The sequence below is a fragment of the Anolis sagrei genome, chromosome 2, assembly GCF_037176765.1.
Source record: "Anolis sagrei isolate rAnoSag1 chromosome 2, rAnoSag1.mat, whole genome shotgun sequence".
In the NCBI taxonomy this organism is placed as follows: domain Eukaryota; kingdom Metazoa; phylum Chordata; class Lepidosauria; order Squamata; family Dactyloidae; genus Anolis; species Anolis sagrei.
In genome coordinates, this window is record NC_090022.1 from 288538753 (window position 1) to 288554215 (window position 15463).

At 42.7% G+C, this 15463-nt stretch overlaps 1 protein-coding gene across 6 annotated transcripts in view; it reads right to left on the reverse strand.

The window, feature by feature from the left end:
- Positions 1-15463, reverse strand: part of CTIF (cap binding complex dependent translation initiation factor) — a 206806-nt gene that overhangs the window by 124514 nt on the left and 66829 nt on the right. For 2 of the 6 annotated variants that reach the window (XM_060761234.2, XM_060761233.2), the window contains exons 3-6: positions 15042-15125; positions 6650-6772; positions 4901-4974; positions 4071-4175 (exon numbers count right to left, since the gene is read on the reverse strand). In XM_060761234.2, coding sequence (XP_060617217.2) covers positions 4071-4175; positions 4901-4974; positions 6650-6772; positions 15042-15125 — 386 coding nt within the window. The remainder of the gene's footprint in view (positions 1-4070; positions 4176-4900; positions 4975-6649; positions 6773-15041; positions 15126-15463) is intronic. The other 4 variants (XM_060761238.2, XM_060761237.2, XM_060761236.2 and 1 more) reach the window with 3 other exon arrangements.

Genomic DNA, 15463 nt, shown 5'->3' on the forward strand with positions numbered 1-15463 from the left:
TTGGACATAGAATTATGACATATCTCTGTGAGCCACAGTTTCTCCTTTGGCATTTCCCAGTTAAAATAGGATTGCCCAAAGGACAGTTACTATACAAGTTGCTTTAGTGTTCCTTGCCAATCTTCCCCAGCTGCCCCAAATTGCACACTTTAGCCAAAAAAAGGAGAACGAAGCTCTTGGAAGTTCCCCTCTGCCCAGGACTATTTAACATGTAAACAACGACCACCAGAAGTAAACTCCTAATCACAGTAGTTGTCATTATTGTTTTGCATTGATGATGTCTGTGTAGCCCCCAGAGACTTCAGAAGACAGAAAATTGGACCCCAAATGTACCAGAGTTACCCAATCCTGAGATTAAAGAATCTGATACAACGTTAAGAGAAAAGCTTCTCTGTTAAACGGTTCAGAATTGCATTGCAAATATATAAACAGAGGCTGGATGGACATCTGTTAGGCGTACTTTGATTGTGCTTTTCCTGCATGGCAGATTGGGGTTGGACTAGATGTACCATGTGATCTCTTCCAGAGCTATGATTCTATGATACCAAAACACATGTGGCCCCTCAAATGTTTGTAGACTCAGCTCCCATCAGTGGCTATGATAGCAGATCATTGTGATCCAACCCTAACCCTATGTGGTTTCAAAGCCATGTTTGGACAAAGCATTTCTCAGGGGGGAATGGGAGGCAATAAAACTCACAATTTTTGGAACATGTCAGAGTTCAGATGGAATTTCCTTTCCAGTTCAAATAACAGGAAAGGAGATTCCACCTGAATTTCACCATATTCCACACAGACATATTTGTAGCTAGCTAGGCCATTGAATGTTTGTCTTTTTGTTGTTGAAATCCGTCCTGAGTCCTCTTGGGAAGATAGGGATGGAATATAAATAAAGTTGTTGTTGTTGCTATTTGGTTCAGAAACAGTTCAGAAAATGTATTGTCGAAGGCTTTCATGGCCGGAATCACTGGGTTGTTGTAGGTTTTTTTGGGTTATATGGCCATGTTCTAGAGGCATTCTCTCCTGACGTTTCGCCTGCATCTATGGCAAGCATTCTCACTATCTCTGGGGATGCTTGCCATAGATGCAGGCGAAACGTCAGGAGAGAATGCCTCTAGAACATGGCCATATAGCCCGAAAAAAACCTACAACAACCCAGTTCCAGAAAACATATAGTGAAATAAGACTTTCTCAGTGAAGCAAGTTTCTCAATAGTGGGCTATGTGCATGGAATCAAACACTGGACACTACATTTTAATTAGGTTCAATGCACATAGCGCACTATGAGTTGCTTTAGAGTTGCTTTGCCCCTAATAATAATAATAATAATAATAATAATAATAATAATACTTTATTTGTACCCCGCTACCATCTCCCCAAGGGACTTGGTGCGGCTTACATGAGGCCAAGCCCACAGCACATCAGTAAACAAAAGCAATAACAATAGTCAATACAAAACTGTTAAAATAAACTCAATAACAGAAAATACACAATAAAAAGCCGTAATAGAAATATCTAGATTTTTGTTTTATGAATGATTTTATTGTAATTTTATATAGTTATGTTCTATGTTATTTATTATGTTTATGTTTTTGATTTCATTTATTGTATTGCGTTGGTGGGCTTGGCCTCATGTAAGCCACCCCGAGTCCCCATGGGGGAAATGGTGGCGGGATATAAATAAAGATTATTATTATTATTATTATTATTATTATTATTATTAGATTTAGATCGTGTGTGTGTGGGGGGGGGGTTGTGTAGGGTAGGCTCTGTTGTGAATATATAGGTATAGTAATGCATATACATGTGAAACTATATACATATGTGTATGTATGGATCTAACATATATATATGGAGTTATACTTCTTAGCTATTATTGTTGTTTATCTATATGTTTGTCATGTCTAGTCTTTCTTTAATAAAAATGAATTAAAAAAAGATTTAGATTTAGATTTAGTTGGATGCCAGGAATTAGGAGTAAGCTATCTTTGGGAATAACTATATTTCAAGTCAATACTCATCTGAGTCCGGCTGAGGCAGCCTCCACTCAAAAGTGTGTAGTGTGTAGTCTGATCACAACATTGCCTCCAGGTTGTAATTTCCTCAAGATCTGTGCTGGAGTTTTTGAACTTCAATGTTCAAAGTTCACTGTAGAGAAAAGGGATTCTTCCCATTATGAGCCTTGAGTGTAGATATGCCCAGGGGAGCACACATACCTATTTCTAGCCTGGACAGAAGGTCAGACAAGCTAATTACAAATCTCTTTAAACAACAAGAGGCTAATAAAAGTAGGGGTTAATGTCTCTTGGCATTAACCAAGTGGCACCTGTGTTCTAGTGACGGGCAATAAAAACAGAGATCAATGCTGTTTGAATTTCATTTTTGTGAAAGGTAAACACTAAAATAAAACAATATGCATCCCGGCCTTCTATTGAACAAAGCAGACATACTGAAAAGGTGCAGTTGTATTCTTGGGTGTATTCTAACAATTGCAACAAAAACTGGGATTAATGTTGCTTGCTAGGAAATTTTATACCTCCTGCCTTTTATATTAAGCTAGCTTGGGTACCTGACATTGCCCAGGTTATTTGAAAAAGTCATTTTTAATTGTACAAAATGCATAAGGTTGTGGGTGAACTACAACTCACATCATGGCAGGTTAACACCGAGAAACTCCATCAGTACTTAAAGTTTGTTATGTTGGTCAAGTGTACTTTAGATGTATTATCGGTGGAGCTCAGTGTGCTCTCTGGTTGGAGGATGAACTTCAACTCCCACTATGGTGAGTCAGTAAACCCCATCCAGTAAGTTGAGTTAATTATGGGGGTTCTGTGTGCCAAATTTGGTCCAGGTCCATCATCGGTGGAGGTCCCAGTTTCTTCGATTGTGGGTGAACTACAGCTCCCGGAAAGGAAGGTCAGTTCTCCCCAAACTCCTTTAGTAATAAAATTTCGGCAAGGGTATGTATGCCAAGTTTGGTCCAGATCCATCTGTGTTTGGGTTCACAGAGCTCTCTGGGTGTAGGTGAACTACAACTCCCCCAAATCAAGGTGAATTTTCCCCAAAGACCTCCAGTATTTTTTGCTGGTCATGGGGAGGGGGGGCTTTGTGTGCCAAGTTTGGTCCAATTTCATCTTCGGTGGAGTTCAGAGTGCTCACTGATTGCACATCAACTATAATCCACCAGTATTCAAATTTGAGCATATTGCGTATGCATGCCATGTTTGTTTCAGATCCCTCATTGTTCGAGTTCTGGATGTAGGTGAATTACAACTCCTATAAATCCCTCCTAAGCCCTCCAGTATTTTTTGTTGGTCATGGGGGTTCTGTGTGCCAAGCTTGTTCCAGGTCCACCATTGGTGGAGTTCAGAATGATCTTAGGGTTTTTGAGTTCTGTTAATCCCACAAACGAACATTACATTTTTATTTATATAGATTTTACGTGGCATTTTTATGACTGCTCTACAACTCTTTGAAGTCCTTAGATGTGACTGCTTTGTAAGCAGCTATAAACAAGCAAGGAAGCCACATCATTCATTTCGGTTGCAAAACATGGCTTTCTCTGTTGTGAAATGAAGGTTGCTTCGGTACATAAATAGGATGGGTGTGCACATGTTTATATCCAAGGAAGTCATGCTACCCCCCTCTGTTCTGCCTTGGTTAGACCACACCTGGAATATTGTGTCCAATTTTGGGCACCACAATTGAAGAGAGATATTGACAAGCTGGAATGTGTCCAGAGGAGGGTGACTAAAAGAGACTGGAGAACAAGCCCTATGAAGAGCGGCTTAAAGAGCTGGGCATGTTTAGCCTGAAGAAGAGAAGGCTGAGAGGAGACATGATAGCCATGTATAATTACGTGAAAGTAAGTCATAGGGAGGAGGGAGCAAGATTGTTTTCTGCTGCCCTGAAGACTAAGACGCGGAACAATGGCTTCAAACTATAAGAAAGGAGATTCGGTCTGAACATTAGGAAGTTCTTAATGCTATCTCCTTATTCTTGATAACCTTAGAGGAATTCTAGAAATAGCCCTCCCTTTTTGAATTCAGAAGCTGTAAAGATCTACTTACCCTTCTCTGTCTATGTGTGGGAGGGGATGCTTGGGGGTGTTTCGGAGCTTTCTGTGAAATTGCGTAAAGTCAAGTTTTTCAGGTTGCAAGTCCCAGGTGGCACCACTAGAAAGGATGGAAGGAAATGCAGAAGACCTGGATTTAATACAATATACTGATGGTTGAATCTTACAGGGAGATCTGGAGATTAGATGTACCACCAAATCCCAAAAGTGTGAGTCTAATACTCAAACCAGAAGTCACTACTACTACTACTACTACTACTACTACAACAACGATATAATAATAATAATAATAATAATAATAATAATACACTTTATTTCTTATCCACCTCTCCCTAAGGTTCGAAATGGGCTACAATAGTTAAACCACTATAGATTAAATGTAATAGATTAAATACACATAAATATAAACTTTATGTGTTTTACGAGCACAAAGCCTCCAAGATGATGAAGATGGGAAAAGCCAAGATATACCTCTATCTATGTATAACTGTCTGTTTTTCTTGTGTATAAAATGGCATTGTTTGCCGCATATGTACATTCTGTGATCAGCCCTAAGTCCCCTTCGGGGTGAGAAGGGTGGAATATAAATACTGCAAATAAATAAACAGATTTAATTTAAAAATAATAAACTTCTTTTTCAACTGACCAAATCAGAAGTTTGCAAGCTCAAACTGAATTATATGCTTAGAATTATACGTTCCCATCAATAGGATAATTAATTGTAGAAGAACTTTGAACAGTATGATTAAAAGGATTGGATCGAAGCAACAATTGTTAGTGACCTCCCAAACAGAAAGGATAATGCCATCAAAAATGCAAGCTTACCTGAAGGAGTCAAGCGTATTGGCTGCCCAGATATCGGTGCCCAGCATGTCTAGAGAATTGTCTTTGTTGCCATTCTATTTGTTTAAAAAAATACAAAAAAATAAGGGTGAAAACATTATTTTGAAGTGGAATGACATGCTTACAGTATAGTAACTAGTACCACGTAAACCACTGTTGCTGAGTCTTGACTCTGACCAATTAAGCCAATGAAAATGTGATGAACTTGGATAGACAACTTGAAAAATAAAAAGCACTTGGAGTTTAGATGAAATTTACTGCAAAGGAGTAAGATTACTCAATATGGATGTAGTTAGCACTTAAAATGTCATTTTGTCACTTAAAGGATTGCAGAATGGAGAGGTCTGAAGCTGCTGATTCCAGTAAGGCTCAAATTGGTTGATTGTGGATCAGTACAATCTCCAACCTGTTTCTACGTTTCCTTGAGACATTTCCAGGAAAGAACGAAAGAATTGTTGGATGTAAATACAGCGTAAATACCTGACTTGGTACCATCATTTTGTGTGTACAGAAGTGTTATCTCAATTTGTTGTTGTTGTTATTTTAGTGACACAAAAACACAGTATGTCACAGCAAACAAGATCTATATGCTGGATTATTATTATTATTATTACTATTACTATTATTATTATTATTATTATTATTATTGTGTCAGAAGCTACTTGAGAAACTGCAAGTCGCTTCTGGTGTGAGAGAACTGGCCGTCTGCAGGGACGTTGCCCAGGGAACACTGGGATGTTTTATGCCCCTGCATGGGAAGCTGGAGCTGACAGACAGGAGCTCACCCTATCTAGTGGATTCAAACTGCCGACTTTCAGGTCAGCATTTCAGCTGGCACAAGGGTTTAACCCACTGCACCACCCATTGTGCCATCATGGCTAAATAATATATATATATATTGCCGTATAAGGAGCTACTAAATAATATATATATATATTGTCGTATAAGGAGCTACTTGAGAAACTGCAATTTGCTTCTGGTGTGAGAGAATTGGCCGTTTGCAAGGACGTGGCCCAGGGGACGCCCAGATGAATTAATGTTTTTTATCATCCTTGTGGGAGTCTTCTCTCATGTCCCCGCATGAGGAGCTGGAGCTGACAGAGGGAGCTCATCCACCTCTCCCCGGATTCGAACCTGCGACCTGTCGGTCTTCAGTCCTGCTGGCACAGGGGTTTCACCCACTGCGCCACTGGGGGCTCCTAATAATAATAATAATAATAATAATAATAATAATAATAATAAATACCCTGCTTTATCTCTCTTGCAGGAGATGCAACTCTGTGTTATGCTCTGGCCAGATGTTGGTTGTTCAGTAGGATTTGCAATTACCCATGGTTTCATGTATCCATATGAAGCCCTGGATATACAGCTATAAGGGTCATATTGTATGCTAAAAAATTCTCCCTCCAGAAACCTTTACATCCATAGCCTAGTCAATTAAGCCAAAAAGGAGATGCCCTGTAAATGTGTACAGGTATCTAGGTAGTACTCACAGTATTGCAGAATCCTGGGACACAATCTTCACCCAAAAAGTTCCCGCAGTGAGAAACAAAGCCTAACTTGTTTGTGCACAAATTCTATACACAGCACGCCACTACACACAGACACACAGCACACCGCAGAAAAGATCGTGTCCCTACTGGACAAAGCCAACAGTGAGCAGCCAGCAATAGGCGAGAAGCCGTTTCCAGCTCTCCTAGTCTATCTTGCAGCACCAGCACCAGAGGATACCTTGGTCGAATGCCTGAACTGGCTGCTTCTCCCTCGGTCGCCAGACCTTGGCACAGACCCATGCCTGGAGCCCGAACTAGGTCGGGATCCTGAACTGCCACTGCTGCTGTGGTCCCAATCTTCCTGGAAACAACAAACGGCTCGCTTTAGTCAAGGACAACTTAGCAAAGCTACTCAGTGCCTTTGAAAGGTGACAGGAGGGAGAAAAGCATAGAAATGCCCAATCTTGAGCATTCTACGTTGACCACTAATGTCACTCCTTGGAAGCCACAGGTGGACAAGGATGTTGAGCAGGCTGATGGGAAAGTCTTCTTGGTTTCTCCACTGGATGCAAAGGAAGGGAAGCTTATCCCTCTGCTCTATCCAGGAGTGTCATCATTGGGTGTGTGTGAGTATGTGAGGGTATCACCCCCTCACACACACACACACACACACTAACAATTCTGCACACCAATTAAAATTTCCTTCCATCCCTACAATTCTACTATTGCAGAGGGTGAGAATAATTCATACCAGGGGTAACCTTCTTTTTGCTGGTTTTGCAGCCCCTTTATCACTTTGCCTGCCTCAATGGTAAAAATGTTCTCTCTAGAACTCTCTCAATCAGTGGTTCTCAACCTGTGGGTCCTCAGATGTTTTGGCCTTCAACTCCCAGAAATCCTAACAGCTGGTGGGATTTCTGCGAGTTGTAGGCCAAAACACCTGGGGACCCACAGGCTGAGAACCACTGCTCTAGATCTTCCAGTGACTCTGGAGGTCAATATCCTTTGACTATGCTGAGATTCCTAAAGAGAATGCTTCTCTAGCCATGTCTAGGTCCTCCAGTGCAATTCTATAGCCAATTTCATTTGAGGGTTTATCTTGTGCTAGACCAGGCATGGACAAACTTCAGCTCTCCAGATGTTTTGGTTTTTGACTCCCAATATTCCTAACAGACGGTAAGAAGTCCAAAACACCAGGAGGGCCAAAGTTTGCTCATGCCTGTGCTAGACGACTGTTACATTCCTAGAGAGAGAGATGGTCTCGCTGTAAAAGAAAATCAATTACTTAATGTATTGTCGAAGGCTTTCATGGCTGGAATCGCTGGGTTGTTGTAGGTTTTTCAGGCTATATGGCCATGTTCTAGAAGCATTCTCTCCTGACGTTTTACCTGCATCTATGGCAAGCATCCTCAGAGGTTGTGAGCACCTCACAACCTTTGAGGATGCTTGCCATAGATGCAGGTGAACGTCAGAAGAGAATGCTTCTAGAACATGACCATATAGCCCAAAAAACCTACAACAACCCATCAATTACTTAATTTGCATTTTTTCACTTTCACAGTGGGTTCTGTGTCTCACACTCCAGTGGAGGCCTGATTGTGGAGGGCTGATTGTAGTACAATACTAGAAATATGCCCTGATTTTGCTTCTTCTCAATAGCTACACCCTTAGCTCTATCCCTTCTCTACTATCCTGCTGGACAGCATGTTTACAAGCCTTTGCTGTTGTTATTGTGTGCCTTCAAGTACTGTCTGTCTTGTGGAGACCCTAATGTGAACCTACCATGGCAAGATTTGTTCAGAGAGGGTCCACCTCCGAAACAGAGAAAATGCAATTTGCCCAAAGTCACCTTGTGGGTTTCCATTGCTGAGCAGATATTTGAACCAGTCTAAAGGAATCTTAATCCAACATTCAGACTTCTACTCCGCACCGGATCTCAATTTACAAGTCTGTTAGAAAGTGAGCGTTCTGCATTTCCATGCTTGCTATAGCACAGAGGAAAAATAAATAAAACCCCAAAAGTACCGATGTGGATCTTTCATGGGGTTATTCAGAAGGCTGAAACTACTCACATATCCATGACTTATTTGGATCATTTTCACACCAGGTAGGATTTTCTAGGAAACACCCTACAAAATTGACTTGCAGCTTTACCTGTTTCTTCCTTGCTACTTATATATATATATATAACACTGACTGATGCAGATTTTGATGCAGTGGGCAGATGGTAATTTTGTCAGCGCCGATTGTCTTTAAGTGCAGGCCAAGGTCTTTAGGCACTGAACCGCTGGGACCACCTTAACTGGCTTGTGCCAGAGTCTTTGCAATTCGATCTTTTAAATCCTCATACCGTGTCAGCTTTTCCACTTGTTTCTCTTCAATCCTGCTGTCACCTGGGATTGCAACATCGACGATCCATACTTGGTTTTTTAACATGATCATGAGATCAGGAGTATTGTGCTCCAAAACTCTGTAAGTCTGAATTCGGAAGTCCCAGAGTAGTTTGACATGCTCATTTTCTGTAACGTTTTCAGGCTTGTGATCCCTCCAGTTCTTTGTCGCAGGCACAAGTTCTAATTAATTGTCTGAGAAACGGTGTTATGCCTCTGCTTGTAGTCTGTCTGCGCGATCTTCTTGCAGCAGCTGAGGATGCGATCTATTGTTTCATCTGCTTCCTTGCAGGGTCTACATTTGGGATTGTTGTTGTTGTTGGTCTTGTTATTATTATTATTATTATTATTATTATTATTATTATTATGAACATACGGTTATGGAGATGTAGTCTACTAATAAAAGTAACTTTTCCCAGTTCTTCAGTATTAACAGAAGCAGAGGAATTTCTATCAAGAAAGTTCTATCAATTCCTCATAGTTTAAACTGGTACACTCTTGGCTTACAGCCAGAACAGAGGTACACTGAAAGTTTTACAGAAATTATTAGTGCTCAAAACCCTTTTGTGTATGGATATCACTATGGGATTTAGTCACACATAACTACTAGGCCTGTTTGATCAAGAAAAAATTTGTTTCTAAAATCGATTTGTAATTGGGGTGTTTTTTTGTTTCGATATTTAAAATATTTACAAAACTTTCCAAAAAAATGTTTTGTTATTTACGAAATTTCGTAAATATTTACAAAACATTTTGTAAGTGTGAATGTTGCAGTAATGGTCACCTTGATTAGCATTGAATGGCTTTCATTTCTCCCACCCTGGACATTCCATAGATAAACTCCATTTGCCTAGTAGTTTCCAACAGACCTCTGAGGATGCCTGCCATAGATGTGGGCAAAATGTCAGGAGAGAATGCTTCTGGAACATGGTCATCCAATCGGCTCCGGCTCCTGCGCCCTCCTCCTCCTCCTCCCAGCTGTGTTGCAGGAAGTGCCAGGAGGAGGAGGGCGCAGGAGCCGGAGCCGATTGGATGGCGCGCGCGGCTCCGGCTCCTGCGCCCTCCTCCTCCTCCTCCTGGCACTTCCTGCAACACAGCTGGGAGGAGGAGGAGGAGGAGGAGGGCGCAGGAGCCGGAGCCGCGCGCGCCATCCAATCGGCTCCGGCTCCTGCGCCCTCCTCCTCCTCCTCCCAGCTGTGTTGCAGGAAGTGTCAGGAGGAGGAGGAGGAGGGCGCAGGAGCCGGAGCCGATTGGATGGCGCGCGGCTCCGGCTCCTGCGCCCTCCTCCTCCTCCTCCTGACACTTCCTGCAACACAGCTGGGAGGAGGAGGAGGAGGAGGAGGGCGCAGGAGCCGGAGCCGATTGGCGGAGGCCGGTTGTAAGGGTGAGCACGCGCGGGCCGGGCGCCCAACAGGCAGGGGCGGTGCTTGGCTCACTGGGTGTGCGCTCGCGCCGCCCCTTCGCCCCGCCCGCCCCATTTACTGCTGGGGTGCTTGGGAGCGCCGGATTGGCTCCCAGGCACCAGCAGCACTCAGCAGCCTCCATCCCATTAACGACACGAGCTGAAGCTCATAAAATATATGGGGCTGCTGTTTCGATATTTTTAAACCCTTCCGGGTTTAAAAAAGTGTTTTGATATCGCGTCGGATATGGTAAAAATAACGAATTAATAACGAAATAACGAAATAACGAACGAAACCGCACAGGCCTAATAACTACATAACTGCAGGAAAAAATAGCATCCAAGACAATCCCACTAAGGATGCTGTAATGTGATATATATATATCACATTACTGTATGTATGTATGTATGTATGTGTATGTATGTATGTGTGTGTGTATGCATGTGTGTGTGTGTGTATAGTAAAAGATATTGATTTTTTACTGCCAGGGGGAGCTGTTTATCTCTGAAAAATATAACACAACACAGTGATGCTCAGGGGTTTATATATACAGGAATATATATATACACACACATACATATATATACACACATACATACATAGAATCAGAATCAAAGAGTTGGAAGAGACCTCATGGGCCATCCAGTCTAACCCCTGCCAAGAAGCAGGAATATTGCATTTAAATCACCCCTGACGGATGGCCATCCAGCCTCTGTTTACATACATACATACATACACATACACACACAGTAGTGTGTGTGTGTGTGTGTGTGTGTGTGTGTATTCATTCATTCCTGTATATATAAACTCCTGAGCATCACTGTAGTGTGCTATTTTTTCAGAATCTTTCTACCTGTAGAATTAACATTTCTGGGGTGTGTGTGTGTGTGTGTGTGTGTGTGTGAAATTTCCTCCACCTACATTGCATACACAAATCCATGAAGCTTCCAAAATGGCTATGGAGAATTAAAGGAATCCTATAGAATTGACTTGTGGTTGTGTAGAAGCAGGGAAACGATTACATGCCATGATGGGTTTAGTCTGTTAACAGCACAATCCTAAGTGTGTCTACTGGGATGTAAGCCCCAGTGGCACTTAGTTCCACTAAATGGGTATAGCACTGAATGAACTCAGTGGATTTTACTTGTAAACAAACATGCTTAAGACTCTGAAAAACGATTCTCAGTTAATTCTGAGGCAATTATCTCTAGGTGAGCTTGCTTGTAAAACAGCAACTTACAAAGGCAGTAAATGTTGGCAATGTGATACAGGGATTGCTTCTCAACCAGGTATAGCAAAGTGACCCTGGAAGCAAGTTGTGGTTTATAAAAGTTTTCAGAAACACTGAACTGTGTTCAACCATTCTTATCTTGAATTTAGACCACATATACACTACATTCCAACCTTATTTTCCATCTTCATTGCTGTTGTTGACGGGAAGCTTCCCACCGGAGTGGAAATCATCTATCAGACAGATGGCAAGCTATTTAACCTCAGTAGACTGAAAGCCAAAACCAAGGTCACAACAATATCTGTTATAGAACTCCAATATGCTGATGACAACATCTTCTGTGTGCATTCAAAAGAAGACCTACAAGACACTCTAATCACATTTGCAGAAGCATATGAGAAGCCTCTTAACATCAAGAAAACCAAAGTGCTCTTCCAGCAGTCACAGGCCAATCCCTCTCCAATGCCAGAAATACAGCTTAATGGTGTAACATTGGAAAATGTTGACCATTTCCACTAACTTGGCAGCCACCTCTCCACAAAGGCAGCACTGCCTGAGCTCTGCGAGTGCAGCATTCTTCCGAATGAAGCAGGGAGTGTTTGAGGACCGGGATATCCATAGGGATACCAAGGTGCTTGTTTATAAAGCCATTGTCCTCCCAACTTTGCTATATGCCTGTGAAATGTGGACTGTCTACAGACATCACACTCCATCAGCATTGCCTCCGAAATATTCTGCAAATCTCTGGGAAGACAGGAGGAGAAATGTCAGATTGCTAGAAGAAGCAAAGACCACCAGCACTGAAGCAATGCTCCTCCGCCATCAACTCTGCTGGACTGGCAACGTTGTCCAAATTTCCAATCACTGTCTCTAAAAACGAACTGAAGAATGGAAAATGGAATATTGGTGGACAGGAAAAGAGATTTAAAGATGGGCTTAAAGCCAACCTCAAAAACTGTGGCATAGACACTGAGAACTGGAAAGCCCTGGCCCTTGAGCACTCTAACTGGAGGGCAGCTGTGACCAGCAGTGCTGCAGAATTTGAAGAGGCACGAATGGAGGGCGAAAGGGGGAAACGTGCCAGGAGGAAGGCACTTCAAGCCAACCCTGACCAAGACCACCTTCCATCTGGAAACTGATGCCCTCACTGCAGGAGAACACGCGGATCAAGAATAGGGCTCCATAGCCACCTACGGACCCACCGCCAAGACACCACATCTGGAAGACAATCATCCTTGAGCTACGAGGGATCGCCTAAGTAAGCAAGCAACAGATTATTTTCCCTCTAACTGCCTTGATTCCATTCTATGAAATCCGGAAATGTGGTTGGGTAATGTATGCAAACGTCCCTCCTATACATATTTATTACATCACCCTGATCTATAGCACTAGCTCTTCATTGTTATGTCCCTCACCATGCTACACGTCCCAGGTTTCAGTAGGATTCATTAAACTGTGTTCTATGACAAATGGAAAGTACTCCAGTTAAGTACAAGTATCAGAACACAAGAAGTTCCAGACAACTTTAGTAGTCAATACCACTTAGGAAGCCAATAGGAAAGGAAATTCCTGACAGCCCAGTCAAACCTGGGAGATCACACTGCAAATGGAAAGGTAGACTTCAGATTAATTACCTCCAGTTCAATTGAAATGGCAACATAGTAGCTCTGATCTTTCAAATAGTATTCTCTTTTGGAGGAAAACTTTAGGAGTTATCTCTTTTAAAAAATGCTGGCTAGAAATCTCACACTGGTACTGAAAATTCAGGTGAAGTGCAAGGTCGAATAGGGTGTAGGGTTACAGCCTGTGCTAGATGAGGTTAGACTCCCCCTGAAGGCACAGTTTACAGCTTGGGAGTTCTCCTGGATTTATCGTTGAGACTGGAACCCCAGGTTTTGGTGATGGCTGGGGAGCTTTTCCACAACTAAAACTTGTGTGCCAGTTACGCCCATACCTTGGGAAGTCAGGTATGGCCATGTTGGTCCACGCTCTCGTTACATTCCATATAGAGTACTGCAATATGCTCTACGTGGGGTTGCCTTTGAAGACTGTTCTGAAGCTCCAATTGGTCCAATGGGCGGCAGCCAGACTAATCACTGGAGCAGCATACAGGGAGCATACAACCCCCCTGTTATGTCAGCTCTACTGGCCTGCCAATCTGCTGCCGAGCACAATTCAAACCATTTAGGACTTTAGTTTATAAAGCCCTAAATGGTTCCAGCGCAGTTTACCTCCTGTATGTATCTCTCCCTTCTCTTGGGAAGACAGGTGGACAAATGTCAGTGTGCTGGAAGAAGCAAAGACCACCAGCATTGAAGTGATGGTCCTCTGCCATCAGTTCCGCTGGACCAGCCACGTTGTCCGGATGCCTGACCACCGTCTCCCTAAGCAGTTGCTCTACTCCAAACTCAAGAACGGAAAACGGAATGTTGGTGGACAGGAAAAGAGATTTAAAGATGGGCCCAAAGCCAACCTTTAAAACTCTGGCATAGACACTGAGAACTGGGAAGCCCTGGCCCTTGAGCACTCTAGCTGGAGGTCAGCTGTGACCAGCAGTGCTGCCAAATTCGAAGAGGCATGAATGGAGGGTGAAAGAGAGAAACGTGCCAAGAGGAAGGCGCGTCAAGCCAACCCTGACCGAGACCGCCTTCCACCTGGAAACCAATGCCCTCATTGCGTGAGAAGATGCAGATCAAGAATAGGGCTCCACAGTCACCTACGTACCCACAAGAATACTGATCCTGGAAGACTATCCTACGCAGCCAATGAGGGATCGCGTAACTAAGTAATGTATCTCTCCCTATGAACCATCTAGAAGATTAAGATATTCCAGGGAGGCCCTGCTCTTGGTCCCACCTCCTTCGTAAGCATGACTGGAGGGGACGAGAGACAGGGCCTTCTCAGTGGTGGCCCCTTAGCTATGGAACTCCCTCCTCAGTGAAATCAGAGTAGACCCCTCCCTCCTATCTTCAGAAGGAAAGTAAAAACCTGGCTCCGGGAGCAGGCGTTCGGATATGTACAATGACTATGGAACGGCCTCAGACTACAATTTTTGGATGGTTTGATTTTAATATTGAATGTAATTTAATTGTTTTTAATATGCATTAATTTTAATTCAATGGAATTTAAGCTTAACATTGTATGTATTTAAGGCACTGAATAATTGCCATGTGTAAGTCTCGCTTGGGGTGGAGAAAGGCAAGGTATAAATAGGGTAAATAAATATATGTGACCAAACATCATGCTCACAAATCCTTCCTTGAAGCAGTGCCACCCTGAACACATCTGATCACATCTGATTTTGGAACCTAAAAAATATCAAGTTTGGTTAATACTTGGGTGGGAGATTAATTGGACAGCCAGGGATCTCCATGTAGAGCTAGGCATGGATTCTGCTTGGAACTACAAAAAAAAAAATCATTGCAAAGTTGAGACTTTTGGCCAAGATGGACTAATGGCCTCAATCAGCATACGGTAATTGTTCAGTTTCATGTCAAGGAGGTCAAGGCATCAGTACGAACCTTGAGGTTTGCATGCTGGTGGAAACACACAAGACACCATCACGAAGCATGCTCATTTCTGGTGGGGATATCTCATGCACCTTACCTGGTTGTGATGCGGAGGTGCTATGCCCCTGCCTCTGGAGGATGAACCAGTGCCCTCTATCTGTTCATTACAGTCAGCTGTCCACTATAAAAAGATGGAAACATTAAGGCACTTATGGGAAGTCACTGGTTTGAGGGGATGCTGATGTTAACAATGAGCATCAGAGGTGTAGAATGATTTCAGAAGGAGAATTGTCTTCTGGTCTTGAGACGAAGGCTTGTCTACACCAGCAAAAGTAATCTGGATTACACATATTTAGCACCAGAGCTCAATGTTATGGAATCTTGGGAGTTGTAACTGGGGAGGAACCAGCATTCTTTGGCAGAGAAGGATCTTGTAAAACCACAACTCCCATGTTCCCATAGCACTGAACCATAGCAGTTAAGGGAGTGTCTGTTGTATGTCAGCCTGTTCGGCCTGTG